Source organism: Oncorhynchus tshawytscha, linkage group LG03 (assembly GCF_018296145.1).
Source record: "Oncorhynchus tshawytscha isolate Ot180627B linkage group LG03, Otsh_v2.0, whole genome shotgun sequence".
Taxonomy (NCBI): domain Eukaryota; kingdom Metazoa; phylum Chordata; class Actinopteri; order Salmoniformes; family Salmonidae; genus Oncorhynchus; species Oncorhynchus tshawytscha.
Genome location: NC_056431.1, coordinates 81,428,676 through 81,445,891, shown reverse-complemented (window position 1 = coordinate 81,445,891; position 17,216 = coordinate 81,428,676). Strand labels below are relative to the sequence as shown.

Sequence of the window (17,216 nt, the reverse complement as noted above, 5' to 3'; positions counted from 1 at the left end):
CACCACCCGCCAACAACAACACCACCCTCCACACCACCACCACCCTCCAGCAACACCACCACCACCCTCCAGCAACACCACCACCACCCTCCAGCAACACCACCACAACCCTCCAGCCACCACCCTCCAACACCACCCCCCACCACCCTCCAACAACCCTCCACAACAACACCACCACCCTCCAGCAACACCACCACCACCCTCCAGCAACACCACCACCACCCTCCTCCAACAACAACAACACCCTTCAACAACAACACCACCCACAACAACACCACCCAACCCTCCAACAACACCACCACCCTCCAACAACACCACCACCACCCTCCAACAACACCACCACCCTCCAACAACACCACCACCACCCTCCAACAACACCACCACCACCTCCACCCTCCTACAACACCCCTACAACACCCTCCAACACCACAACCCCCTCCACCACCACCAACACCACCACCACCCTCCAACACCACCACCACCCTCCACCAACACACTCCAACACCACCACCCTCCAGAACAACACCACCACCACCCTCCACCAACACCACCACCACCACCACCCGCCAACAACACCACCACCACCACCCGCCAACAACACCACCACCACCACCCGCCAACAACACCACCACCCTCCAACAACACCACCCCACACCACCCTCCTCCACCACCACCCTCAACCAACACCCTCCAACAACACACTCCAACACCACCACCCTCCAACAACACCACCACCACCACCCTCCACCAACACCACACTCCAACAACACCACCATCCTCCAACAACCACCCTCAACAACAACACCACCCTCCAACAACAACACCACCCCCAACAACAACAACACCACCATCACCCTCCAACAACAACACCACCACCACCCGCCACCAACAACACCACCACCCTCCAACAACACCACCACCTCCAACAACACCCTCCACACCACACTCCAACACCACAACCCTCCACCACCACCACCTCCACACCACCCTCCAACAACACCACCACCACCAACACCACCACCACCACCCTCCACCAACACCACCACCACCACCCTCCACCCAACACCACCACCACCCTCAACAACCTCCACACCACCCTCCACCACCCTCCACCACCACCACCACTCTCCAACAACACCACCACCATCCAACAACACCACCACCACCCAACAACACCAACACCACCACCATCCAACAACACCAACACCCTCCAACACCACCCTCCACCAACACCACCACCACCCTCCAACAACACCACCACCACCCTCCACCAACACCACCCTCCAACAACAGCACCACCACCACTCTCCAACAACACCACCACACCACCCTCCTCCTCCCTCCACCACCCCAACAAAACCACCACCCTCCAACACCACCACCACCCTCCAACACCACCACCCTCCAACAACACAGCACCACCACCACCCTCCAACAACACAGCACCACCACCACCCTCCAACAACAGCACCACCACCACCCTCCAACAACAGCACCGCCACCATCCAACAACACCGCCACCCTCCTCCCTCCACCACCACCCTCCAACAACAGCACCGCCACCACCCTCCAACAACAGCACCGCCACCACCACACCACTCTCCAACGCCACCACCACTCTCCCAACACCACCACCCATCCAACAACACCACCACCATCCTCCTCCCTCCACCACCATAACACCACCCTCCAACAACAGCACACCACCCTCCAACCACCACCACCTCCACCACCACCACCACCCTCCAACACCACCACCGCCACCACCCTCCAACACCACACCGCCACCACCCTCCAACAACAGCACACCACCCTCCAACAACAGCACACCACCACCCTCCCACAGCACCACACCCTCCTCCTCCACCGCCACCACCACCACCACCTCAACAACACCAACACCACCACCTCCAACAACACCACCACCACCACCCTCCAACAACAACACCACCACCACCCCTCCAACACCACCACCACCCTTCAATAACACCACCACCACACCCTCCAACAACACCAACACCACCACCCTCCAACAACAGCACCGCCACCACCCTCCAACACCACCACAACCCTCCAACACCACCACCACCACCATCCAACAACACCACCACCACCACCCTCCAACAACACCACCACCACCCTCCAACAACAACACCACCACCCTCCAACAACAGCACCACCACCACCCTCCAACAACAGCACCACCCCACCCTCCCACCACCACCACCCTCCAACAACAGCACCACCACCACCACCCTCCACCACCACCACCACCACCACCACCCCTCCAACACCACAACACCCTCCAACCACCACCACCCTCCAACAACACCACCACCTCCAACCACCCTCCAACAACAGCACCGCCACCACCTCCAACAGCCACCCTCCAACAACAGCACCGCCACCACCCTCCTCCCTCCACCACCGCCCACCCTCCACCACCACCGCCACCACCCTCCTCCCTCCACCACCACCCTCCTCCCTCCACCACCACCCTCCTCTCTCAACCACCACCACCACCCTCCTCCAACCACCACCCTCCAACAACAGCACCACCACCACCACCCTCCAACAACAGCACCGCCACCACCCTCCAACAACACCACCACCACCACCACCACCACCCTCCACCACCCTCCAACAGCAGCACCACCACCACCCTCCAACAACACAGCACCACCACCACCCTCCAACAACAGCACCACCACCACCCTCCAACAACAGCACCACCCACCACCCTCCTCCCTCCACCACCACCACCCTCCAACAACAGCACCACCACCACCCTCCAACAACAGCCACCACCACCACCACCACCACCCCTCCCAACAACACCACCACCACCATCCAACAACACCACCACCATCCTCCAACTCCACCAACAACACCACCCTCCAACAACAGCACCACCACCTCCAACAACACCACCACCACCCTCCAACAACACCACCACCCTCCAACACCACCACCACCACCCTCCAACAACCACCACCACCACCACCACCCTCCAACAACAGCACCGCCACCACCCTCCAACAACCACCACCACCACCCTCCAACAACAGCACCGCCACCACCCTCCAACAAACACCGCCACCACCCTCCTCCTCCACCACCACCCTCCAACAACACCAACACCACCACCACCCTCCAACAACACCACCACCACCACAACAACCACCACCACCACCTCCAACACCACCACCACCAATAACACCACCACCACAACCCTCCAACAACACCACCACCACCACCCTCCAACAACAGCACCACCACCACCCTCCAACAACAGCACCGCCACCACCCTCCAACAACAGCACCGCCACCACCCTCCAACACCACCACAACTCTCCAACACCACCACCACCACCATCCAACAACACCACCACCCTCCTCCCTCCACCATCAATAACACCACCCTCCAACAACACCACCACCACCCTCCAACAACAACACCACCACCCTCCAACAACAGCACCACCACCACCCTCCAACAACCACCACCCTCCAACAACAGCACCACCACCACCCTCCAACAACAGCACCACCACCACCACCCTCCAACAACAGCACCACCACCACCACCCTCCAACACCACCACCACCTCCAACACCACCAACACCTCCAACAACACCACCACCTCAACACCACCACCACCACCACCCTCCAACAACAGCACCCACCACCCTCCAACAGCACCGCACCACCACAACTCCACCCTCCTCCCTCCACCAACACCGCCACCACCTCCTCCCTCCAACACCCTCCTCCCTCCACCACCACCCTCCTCCAACCACCACCACCACCCTCCAACAACACCACCACCACCCTCCAACAACAGCACCACCACCACCACCCTCCAACAACAGCACCGCCACCACCCTCCAACAACAGCACCCACCACCACCTCCAACACCACCACCACCACCCTCCAACAACACCACCACCACCCTCCAACAACAGCACCACCACCACCCTCCAACAACAGCACCACCACCACCACCACCCTCCAACAACAACAGCACCACCACCACCACCACCACCACCCTCCAACAACAGCAACACCACCACCACCCTCCAACAACAGCACCACCATCCTCCTCCCTCCACCACCCACCACCCTCCAACAACAGCACCACCACCACCACCACCCTCCAACAACAACAGCACCACCACCACCACCACCCTCCAACAACAACAACAGCACCACCACCACCACCACCACCCTCCAACAACAGCACCACCACCACCACCACCACCCTCCAACAACACCACCACCATCCTCCTCCCTCCACCACCAATAACACCACCTCCAACAACAGCACCACCACCCTCCAACACCACCACACCACCCTCCAACACCACCACCGCCACCACCCTCCAACACCAGCACCACCACCCTCCAACAACAGCACCGCCACCACCCTCCAACCACCACCCTCCAACAACAGCACCGCCACCACCCTCCAACAACAGCACCGCCACCACCCTCCAACAACAGCACCACCACCCTCCTCCCTCCACCGCCACCACCACCACCACCCTCCAACAACACCAACACCACCACCACCCTCCAACAACACCACCACCCTCCAACAACACCACCACCACCACCCTCCAACAACAACACCACCACCACCCTCCAACACCACCACCACCCTTCAATAACACCACCACCACAACCTCCAACAACACCAACACCACCACCCTCCAACAACAGCACCACCACCACCCTCCAACAACAGCCACCACCCTCCAACAACAGCACCGCCACCACCCTCCAACACCACCACAACTCTCCCACCACCACCACCACCATCCAACAACACCACCACCCTCCCTCCACCACCTAACACCACCCTCCAACAAACACCACCACCCTCCAACAACAACACCACCACCCTCCAACAACAGCACCACCACCACCCTCCAACAACAGCACCACCCTCCAACAACAGCACCACCACCACCCTCCAACAACAGCAGCACCACCACCACCACCCTCCAACAACAGCACCACCACCACCACCCTCCAACACCACCACCACCCTCCAACACCACCAACACCCTCCAACAACACCACCACCCTCCAACAACAGCACCGCCACCACCCTCCAACAGCACCCACCACCCTCCAACAACAGCACCGCCACCACCCTCCTCCCTCCACCACCGCCACCACCCTCCACCACCACCGCCACCACCCTCCACCACCACCACCGCCACCACCCTCCTCCCTCCACCACCACCCTCCTCCCTCCACCACCACCCTCCCTCTCAACCACCACCACCACCCTCCAACAACACCACCACCACCCTCCCAACAGCACCACCACCACCACCACCCTCCAACAACAACAGCACCACCACCACCACCACCACCCTCCAACAACAGCACCACCACCACCACCACCCTCCAACAACAGCACCACCACCCTCCAACAACAGCACCACCACCACCACCCTCCAACAACAGCACCGCCACCATCCAACAACACCGCCACCCTCCAACAACACCACCACCACCACCCTCCAACAACAACACCACCACCACCCTCCAACACCACCACCACCCTTCAATAACACCACCACCACAACCCTCCAACAACACCAACACCACCCTCACCACCCTCCAACAACAGCACCACCACCACCCTCCAACAACAGCACCGCCACCACCCTCCAACAACAGCACCGCCACCACCCTCCAACACCACCACACTCTCCAACACCACCACCACCACCATCCTCCAACAACACCACCACCACCCTCCAACAACAACACCACCACCCTCCAACAACAGCACCACCACCACCCTCCAACAACAGCACCACCCTCCAACAACTGCACCACCACCACCCTCCAACAACACCACCACCCTCCAACAACAGCACCACCCTCCAACAACAGCACCACCACCACCCTCCAACACCACCACCACCCTCCAACAACAGCACCACCACCACCACCCTCCAACAACAGCACCGCCACCACCCTCCAACAACAGCACCGCCACCACCCTCCAACAACAGCACCGCCACCACCCTCCAACAACAGCACCGCCACCAACCTCCAACAGCACCACCACCACCCTCCAACAACACCAACACCACCACCACCCTCCAACAACACCAACACCACCACCACCCTCCAACAACAGCACCGCCACCATCCAACAACACGCCACCCTCCAACAACACCACCACCACCACCCTCCAACAACAACACCACCACCACCCTCCAACACCCACCACCCTTCAATAACACCACCACCACAACCCTCCAACAACACCAACACCACCACCACCACCCTCCAACAACAGCACCACCACCACCCTCCAACAACAGCACCGCCACCACCCTCAACAACAGCACCGCCACCACCCTCCAACACCACCACAACTCTCCAACACCACCACCACCACCATCCAACAACACCACCACCCTCCTCCCTCCACCACCAATAACACCACCCTCCAACCACCACCACCACCTCCAACAACAACACCACCACCCTCCAACAACAGCACCACCACCACCCTCCAACAACAGCACCACCCTCCAACAACACCACCACCACCCTCCAACACCACCACCACCCTCCAACAACAGCACCACCCTCCAACAACAGCACCACCACCCTCCAACACCACCACCACCCTCCAACAACAGCACCACCACCACCACCCTCCAACAACAGCACCGCCACCACCCTCCAACAACAGCACCGCCACCACCCTCCAACAACAGCACCGCCACCACCCTCCAACAACAGCACCGCCACCAACCTCCCACCACCACCACCCTCCAACAACACCAACACCACCACCACCCTCCAACAACACCACCACCACCCTCCAACAACAGCACCACCACCACCACCCTCCAACAACAGCACCACCACCACCACCCTCCAACAACAGCACCACCACCACCACCACCACCACCCTCCAACAACAGCACCACCACCACCACCACCCTCCAACAACAGCACCACCACCACCACCCTCCAACAACAGCACCACCACCGCCACCACCCTCAACAACAACAGCACCACCACCACCCTCCAACAACAGCACCACCACCACCACCCTCCAACAACAGCACCACCACCACCCTCCAACAACAGCACCACCACCACCCTCCAACAACAGCACCACCACCACCCTCCAACAACAGCACCACCACCACCCTCCAACAACAGCACCACCACCCTCCTCCCTCCACCACCACCACCACCCTCCAACAACAACACCACCACCACCCTCCAACAACAGCACCGCCACCACCCTCCAACAACAGCACCGCCACCACCCTCCAACACCACCACAACTCTCCAACACCACCACCACCACCATCCAACAACAACACCACCACCCTCCTCCTCCCTCCACCACCAATAACACCACCCTCCAACAACAGCACCACCACCCTCCAACAACAGCACCACCACCCTCCAACAACAGCACCACCACCACCCTCCAACAACAGCACCACCACCCTCCAACAACACCACCACCACCCTCCAACAACAGCACCACCACCACCACCCTCCAACAACAGCACCGCCGCCACCACCCTCCAACAACAGCACCACCATCCAACAACAACAACAGCACGCCACCATCCAACAACACCACCCTCCTCCACCACCACCACCCTCCAACAACACCACCCACCCTCCAACAACACCACCACCCTCCAACAACACCACCACCCTCCAACAACACCACCACCACCACCCTCCAACACCACCACCACCCTCCAACAACACCACCACCACCCTCCAACAACAGCACCGCCACCACCCTCCAACACCACCACTCTCCAACACCACCACCACTCTCCAACACCACCACCACCACCATCCAACAACACCACCACCCTCCTCCTCCTCCACCACCAATAACACCACCCTCCAACAACACCACCACCACCCTCCAACAACAACAGCACCACCACCCTCCAACAACAGCACCACCACCCTCCAACAACAGCACCACCACCCTCCAACAACAGCACCACCACCCTCCAACAACAGCACCACCACCCTCCAACAACAGCACCACCACCACCACCCTCCAACAACAGCACCACCACCCTCCAACAAACACCACCACCACCACCCTCCAACAACAGCACCACCACCACCCTCCAACAACAGCACCACCACCACCCTCCAACAACAGCACCACCACCACCCTCCAACAACAGCACCACCACCACCCTCCAACAACAGCACCGCCACCATCCAACAACAACAACACCGCCACCCTCCTCCCTCCACCACCACCACCCTCCAACAACACCACCACCACCACCACCACCCTCCAACACCACCACCACCCTCCAACACCACCACCACCCTCCAACAACACCACCACCCTCCAACAACAGCACCGCCACCACCCTCCAACAACAGCACCGCCACCACCCTCCAACACCACCACTCTCCAACACCACCACCACTCTCCAACACCACCACCACCACCATCCAACAACACCACCACCCTCCTCCTCCCTCCACCACCAATAACACCACCCTCCAACAACACCACCACCACCCTCCAACAACAACAACAGCACCACCACCCTCCAACAACAACAGCACCACCACCCTCCAACAACAGCACCACCACCCTCCAACAACAGCACCACCACCACCACCCTCCAACAACAGCACCACCACCACCCTCCAACAACAGCACCACCACCACCCTCCAACAACAGCGCCACCACCACCCTCCAACAACAGCACCACCACCACCCTCCAACAACAGCACTGCCACCATCCAACAACAACACCACCACCCTCCTCCTCCCTCCACCACCAATAACACCACCCTCCAACAACACCACCACCACCCTCCAACAACAACAGCACCACCACCCTCCAACAACAACAGCACCACCACCCTCCAACAACAGCACCACCACCCTCCAACAACAGCACCACCACCCTCCAACAACAGCACCACCACCACCACCCTCCAACAACAGCACCACCACCACCACCCTCCAACAACAGCACCACCACCACCCTCCAACAACAGCACCACCACCACCCTCCAACAACAGCACCACCACCACCCTCCAACAACAGCACCGCCACCATCCAACAACAACAACACCGCCACCCTCCTCCCTCCACCACCACCACCCTCCAACACCCTCCAACAACACACCACCACCATACCCACCCTCCAACACCACCACCACCACCACCACCCTCCACACCACCACCACCCTCCAACAACAGCACCACCACCACCCTCCAACAACAGCACCGCCACCACCCTCCAACACCACCACCACCTCCAACACCACCACCACCATCCAACAACACCACCACCCTCCTCCTCCCTCCACCACCAATAACACCACCCTCCAACACCACCACCACCCTCCAACAACAACACCACCACCCTCCAACAACAACACCACCACCCTCCAACAACAGCACCGCCACCACCACCCTCCAACAACAGCACCGCCACCACCCTCCAACAACAGCACCGCCACCACCCTCCAACAACAGCACCGCCACCACCCTCCAACAACAGCACCGCCACCACCCTCCAACACCACCACCCTCCAACAACACCACCACCCAACAACACCACCACCACCCAACAACACCACCAACAACAACAACACCAACAACACCACCACCACCATCATCCAAAAACACCACCACCCTCCAAAACACCACCACCCTGTGATGAGTGATGAGTGTCACGTCACATTAGGTAGCTAATGTAATGGATTAATTTGCCAGGGCAAGTCTAGATATCACACTCTATTATGTCTACAACAGTGACGTTTCAGTCCACTAGGTGTCTCTCTACAGCATGGTCATATCTCTGGGTTAGACATCCCCATGCATGCACCTTATCAAAATATGACCCATCAAATATTACACCATCCCATTCTCTGGGCTCTGTCTGCAATCATAACCAGTAGTATCTACCAGGAACAATGAAACAGAATAATAGCTGTTTGGTGAATCTATGAATTATGACCACTGGAGTCTTGTCACTCAGTCTTCTGTAGGAGAGGTAATATGAGTGTACAATAATTTGACATGATATGAATTAGGTCATGAACATGTGGCTTTTGAAATGAATAAGGGAGGGGTTATACAGTCTAGCATAAGCTTATTCCCACACTTCACAATAACTCTGTAGCAGTGGTCTTAGGTAGTCTCCATATAGGTTATTCCCTCCATCACAACACTGCTGCCCAGTTGAAGAGCTGGTGATCTGATTTATACCCAGATGCATACCCATTATACCCAGATGAATACCCATTATACCCTGATGAATACCCATTATACCCTGATGAATACCCATTATACCCTGATGTATACCATGATGCATACCCATGATGCCCTGATGCATACCCATGATGCATACCCATGATACCCTGATGCATACCCATGATACCCTGATGTATACCCATGATACTCTGATGTATACCCTTTATACCCTGATATATACCCTGATGCATGCCCATTATACCCTGATGCATACCCATTATACCCTGATGCATACCCATTATACCCTGATGCATACCCTGATGCATACCTGATGCATACCCTGATGCATACCTGATGCATACCCATGATACCCTGATGCATACCCATGATACCCTGATGCATACCCATTATACCCTGATGCATACCCATGATACCCTGATGCATACCCTGATGCATACCCTGATGCATACCCATTATACCCAGATGTATACACATTATACCCTGATGCATACCCATTATACCCTGATGCATACCCATTATACCCTGATGCATACCCATTTATGATGCATACCCTGATGCATACCCATTATACCCTGATGCATACCCATTATACCCTGATGCATACCCATTATACCCTGATGCATACCCATTATACCCTGATGCATACCCATTATACCCGATGATGCATACCCATTATACCCTGATGCATACCCATTATACCCTGATGCATACCCATTATACCCTGATGCATACCCTGATGCATACCCATTATACCCTGATGCATACCCATTATACCCTGATGCATACCCATTATACCCTGATGCATACCCTGATGTATACCATGATGCAGACCCATTATACCCTGATGCATACCCAGAGGCATACCCATTACACCCAGTGGCATACCCATTATACCCCGATGCATACCCATTATACCCGATGTATACCCATTATACCCCGATGCATACCCATTATACCCCGATGCATACCCATTATACCCCGATGCATACCCATTATACCCCGATGAATACCCATTATACCCTGATGAATACCCATTATACCCTGATGAATACCCATTATACCCTGATGTATACCATGATGCATACCCATGATGCCCTGATGCATACCCATGATGCATACCCATGATACCCTGATGCATACCCATGATACCCTTATGTATACCCATGATACTCTGATGTATACCCTGATATATACCCTGATGCATGCCCATTATACCCTGATGCATACCCATTATACCCTGATGCATACCCATTATACCCTGATGCATACCCATGTATACCATGATGCAGACCCATTATACCCTGATGCATACCCAGATGCATACCCATTACACCCAGTGGCATACCCATTATACCCGATGCATACCCATTATACCCCGATGTATACCCATTATACCCTGATGCATACCCATTATACCCCGATGCATACATACCCATTATACCCGATGCATACCCATTATACCCGATGAATACCCATTATACCCTGATGAATACCCATTATACCCTGATGAATACCCATTATACCCTGATGTATACCATGATGCATACCCATGATGCCCTGATGCATACCCATGATGCATACCCATGATACCCTGATGCATACCCATGATACCCTTATGTATACCCATGATACTCTGATGTATACCCTGATATATACCCTGATGCATGCCCATTATACCCTGATGCATACCCATTATACCCTGATGCATACCCATTATACCCTGATGCATACCCATTATACCCTGATGCATACCCATTATACCCTGATGCATACCCTGATGCATACCTGATGCATACCTGATGCATACCCTGATACCCTGATGCATACCCATGATACCCTGATGCATACCCATGATACCCTGATGCATACCCATGATACCCTGATGCATACCCATGATACCCTGGTATATACCCAGATGTATACACATTATACCCTGATGCATACCCATCATACCCTGATGCATGCCCATTATACCCTGATGCATACCCATTATACCCTGATGCATACCCATTATACCCTGATGCATACCCATTATACCCTGATGCATACCCATTATACCCTGATGCATACCCATTATACCCTGATGCATACCCATTATACCCTGATGCATACCCATTATACCCTGATGCATACCCTGATGCATACCCATTATACCCTGATGCATACCCATTATACCCTGATGCATACCCTGATATATACCATGATGCAGACCCATTATACCCTGATGCATACCCAGAGGCATACCCATTACACCCGGTGGCATACCCATTATACCCGATGCATACCCATTATACCCCGATGTATACCCATTATACCCCGATGCATACCCATTATACCCCGATGCATACCCATTATACCCGATGCATACCCATTATACCCGATGCATACCCATTATACCCCGATGCATACCCATTATACCCTGATGCATACCCATTATACCCTGATGCATACCCATTATACCCTGATGCATACCCATTATACCCTGATGCATACCCTGATGTATACCATGATGCAGACCCATTATACCCTGATGCATACCCATAGGCATACCCATTATACCCGATGCATACCCATTATACCCGATGCATACCCATTATACCCGATGTATACCCATTATACCCTGATGCATACCCATTATACCCTGATGCATACCCATTATACCCTGATGCATACCCATTATACCCTGATGCATACCCATTATACCCTGATGCATACCCATTATACCCTGATGTATACCCATTATACCCTGATGCATACCCATTATACCCTGATGCATACCCATTATACCCTGATGCATACCCTGATGTATACCATGATGCAGACCCATTATACCCTGATGCATACCCATAGGCATACCCATTATACCCCGATGCATACCCATTATACCCCGATGCATACCCATTATACCCCGATGCATACCCATTATACCCCGATGCATACCCATTATACCCTGATGCATACCCATTATACCCTGATGCATACCCATTATACCCTGATGCATACCCATTATACCCTGATGCATACCCATTATACCCTGATGCATACCCATTATACCCTGATGTATACCCATTACACCCCAATGCATACCCATTATACCCCGATATATACCCAGATGTATACGCATTATACCCTGATGCATACCCTTATGTATACCCATTATACCCTGATGTATACCCATCATACCCTGATGCATGCCCATTTTGAGTATTTGTTGCAGCTCGTTCCAGTCGCTAGCTGTAGCGAACTGAAAAGAGGAGCGACCCAGGGATGTGTGTGCTTTGGGGACCTTTAACAGAATGTGACTGGCAGAACGGGTGTTGTATGTGAAGGATGATGGCTGGTAGTAGGCATTTCAGATGTAGGGGAGTGAGGCCTAAGAGGGTTTTATAAAAAAGTATCAACCAGTGGGTCTTGCGACGGGTATACAGAGATGACCAGTTTACAGAGGAGTATAGAGTGCAGTGTTGTGTCCTATAAGGAGCATTGGTAGTAAATTTGATGGCTGAATGCTAAAGAACATCTAGCCGCTCGAGAGCACTCTTACCTGCCGATCTATAAATTATATCTCCGTAATCTAGCATGAGTAAGATGCTCATCTGAATCAGGGTTAGTTTGGCAGCTGGGGTGAAAGAGGAGTGATTATGATAGAGGAAACCAGGTCTAGATTTAACTTTAGCCTGCAGCTTTGATATGTGCTGAGAGAAGGACAGTGTACGGTCTAGCCATACTCCCAAGTACTTGTTTGAGGGGACTACCTCAAGCCCACGAGAATGGAATGTTCTACCGTATCAAAAGCTTTGGCCAAGTCAATACAAAAAGCAGCACAACATTGCTTAGAATCAAAGGCAATGATGACATCATTGAGGACCTTTAAGGTTGCAGTGACACATCCATAACCTGAGCGGAAACCAGAATACAAACCAGAGAGAATAATATAGACATCAAGAAAGCCAGTCGGTTGAATATTGACAAGTTTTCCAACACTTTTGATAAACAGGGCAAAATAGAAATTGGCCTATAATAGTTAGGATCAGCTTGATATCCCACTTTAAATAAAGGACAAACTGCCTTCCAAGCAATGGGAAACTCCCCAGAAAGGAGAGACGGGTTAAACAGGTTGGAGATCGACTCAGTGATTATAGGGGCAGTAACCTTAAAGAAGAAAGCGGATCAAGTTTCAGGAGCTCCTTTAGCACCTCGGACTCAGTGACCGCCTACAGGGAGAAACTTTGAAACTGGGCAGAGGAAAAAGAGGAATGAGCATCAGGGGTAGTCGCATTAGATGGGGTAAGAGATGAGGAAATGTTGGACGGTTAAGAAGGCATGGCTGAGTCAAATAGGAATCGTGAACGACAGAGAGACAGAGCCAGAGCAAGAGAGAGAGCGACAGACAGCGACAGAGAGCCAGAGCAAGAGAGACAGAGCGACAGAGAGTGAGTCCTCACCGTGAGCTCATCCTGCAGACAGACTGGTAGGAGGAGAGAGGCATGTAGACCACAGCAGAGTTGTAGCACAACATGAGGAAACACAGCACTTCAAACCTGAAACAAAAACACAGGAACACTGTCAGACATCTGCCACCCCGTCACCCACCGTCACCCCGTCCTCCACTACGTCCCCAACCCCGTCCTCCACCATCACCATGTACCCCCCCACCCGCCCCCCCACCACACTAGGCGGAGAGGGGACAGAGAGAGCGAGATCGGGGTCACGGGGAGAGGGGCCAGAAAGAGAGACCAGAGAGAGAGATCAGAGAGAGACCAGAGAGAGACCAGAGAGAGAGAAGTGAGACCAAGAGAAAGACCAGAGAGAGAGACCAGAGAGCGAGACCAGAGAGACCAGAGAGACCAGAGAGACCAGAGAGACCAGAGAGACCAGAGAGACCAGAGAGACCAGAGAGACCAGAGAGAGACCAGAGAGAGAGACCAGAGAGAGACCAGAGAGAGACCAGAGAGAGAGAGACCAGAGAGCGACCAGAGAGAGAGAGACCGAGAGAGAGACCAGAGAGAGAGAGAGAGAGAGACCAGAGAGCGAGAGACCAGAGAGAGAGACCAGAGAGCGAGAGACCAGAGAGCGAGACCAGAGAGACCACAGAGAGAGAGACCAGAGAGACCAGAGAGAGACCAGAGAGACCACAGAGAGAGACCAGAGAGAGACCAGAGAGAGACCAGAGAGAGAGACCAGAGAGAGACCAGAGAGCGACCAGAGAGAGAGAGCGACCAGAGAGACCACAGAGAGACCAGAGAGAGCGACCAGAGAGACCAGAGAGAGACCAGAGAGAGACGACCAGAGAGAGAGACCAGAGAGACGACCCAGAGAGAGAGACCAGAGAGAGAGAGAGAGAGAGAGACCACCAGAGAGAGAGAGAGAGAGACACACCAGAGAGAGAGAGAGAGAGACCAGAGAGAGAGAGAGACACACACCAGAGAGAGAGAGACACACACCAGAGAGAGAGAGAGAGAGACACACACCAGAGAGAGAGAGAGAGAGAGACACACCAGAGAGAGAGAGAGAGAGAGAGACACACACCAGAGAGAGAGAGAGAGAGAGACACACACCAGAGAGAGAGAGAGACACACCAGAGAGAGAGAGAGAGAGACAGAGAGAGAGAGAGAGAGACACACCAGAGAGAGAGAGAGACACACCCAGAGAGAGAGAGAGAGAGAGAGACACACCAGAGAGAGAGAGACACACCACCAGAGAGAGAGAGACACACACAGAGAGAGAGAGAGAGAGAGACACAGACCAGAGAGAGACAGAGAGACCAGAGAGAGAGACCAGACCAGAGAGCGACCAGAGAGAGAGACCAGAGAGAGAGAGACCAGAGAGAGAGAGACCAGAGAGACAGACCAGAGAGAGAGAGACCAGAGAGAGAGAGAGAGAGAGAGAGAGAGAGACCAGAGAGAGAGAGAGAGACCAGAGAGAGAGAGAGAGACCAGAGAGAGAGACCAGAGAGAGAGAGAGAGAGAGAGAGAGAGAGACCAGAGAGAGAGAGAGAGAGAGACACCAGAGAGCCCAGAGAGAGAGAGACCAGAGAGAGAGAGAGAGCCCAGAGAGAGAGAGACCAGAGAGAGACAGACCAGAGAGAGAGAGACAGACCAGAGAGAGAGAGAGAGAGAGACCAGAGAGAGACCAGAGAGACCAGAGAGAGACCAGAGAGACCAGAGAGAGAGAGAGAGAGAGAGAGAGAGCGAGAGACCAGAGAGAGAGAGAGACCAGAGAGAGACAGAGAGAGACCAGAGAGACCAGAGAGACACCAGAGAGACACCAGAGAGACACCAGAGAGAGACCAGAGAGACACCAGAGAGACACCAGAGAGAGAGAGAGACACCAGAGAGACCAGAGAGAGAGAGACCAGAGAGAGAGAGACCAGAGAGAGAGACACCAGAGAGAGAGAGAGAGAGAGACACCAGAGAGAGAGAGAGACCAGAGAGAGAGAGAGAGAGACCAGAGAGAGAGACCAGAGAGAGAGAGAGACAGACCAGAGAGACCAGAGAGACAGAGAGAGAGAGAGACCAGAGAGAGAGAGACCAGAGAGAGAGAGACCAGAGAGAGAGAGAGAGAGAGAGAGAGAGAGACCAGAGAGAGAGAGACCAGAGAGACCAGAGAGAGAGAGAGAGAGAGAGAGAGAGACCAGAGAGAGAGACCAGAGAGAGAGAGAGAGACCAGAGAGAGAGACCAGAGAGAGAGAGAGACCAGAGAGAGAGAGAGACCAGAGAGAGAGAGACCAGAGAGAGAGAGACCAGAGAGAGAGAGACCAGAGAGAGAGAGACCAGACCAGAGAGAGACCAGAGAGAGAGAGACCAGAGAGAGAGAGAGAGAGAGAGACCAGAGAGAGAGAGAGAGAGAGAGAGAGAGACCAGAGAGAGAGAGAGACCAGAGAGAGAGAGACCAGAGAGAGAGAGAGAGACCAGAGAGAGAGAGACCAGAGA

At 54.7% G+C, this 17,216-nt stretch overlaps 1 protein-coding gene across 1 annotated transcript in view; it reads right to left on the bottom strand.

Annotated features, from left to right (window-relative positions):
- Positions 1-17,216, bottom strand: part of LOC112243553 (protein FAM126B-like) — a 202,560-nt gene that overhangs the window by 100,175 nt on the left and 85,169 nt on the right. Inside the window, exon 8 of the mRNA XM_042320080.1 lies at positions 14,730-14,825. Within this exon, the coding sequence (XP_042176014.1) occupies positions 14,730-14,825 (96 nt within the window). The remainder of the gene's footprint in view (positions 1-14,729; positions 14,826-17,216) is intronic.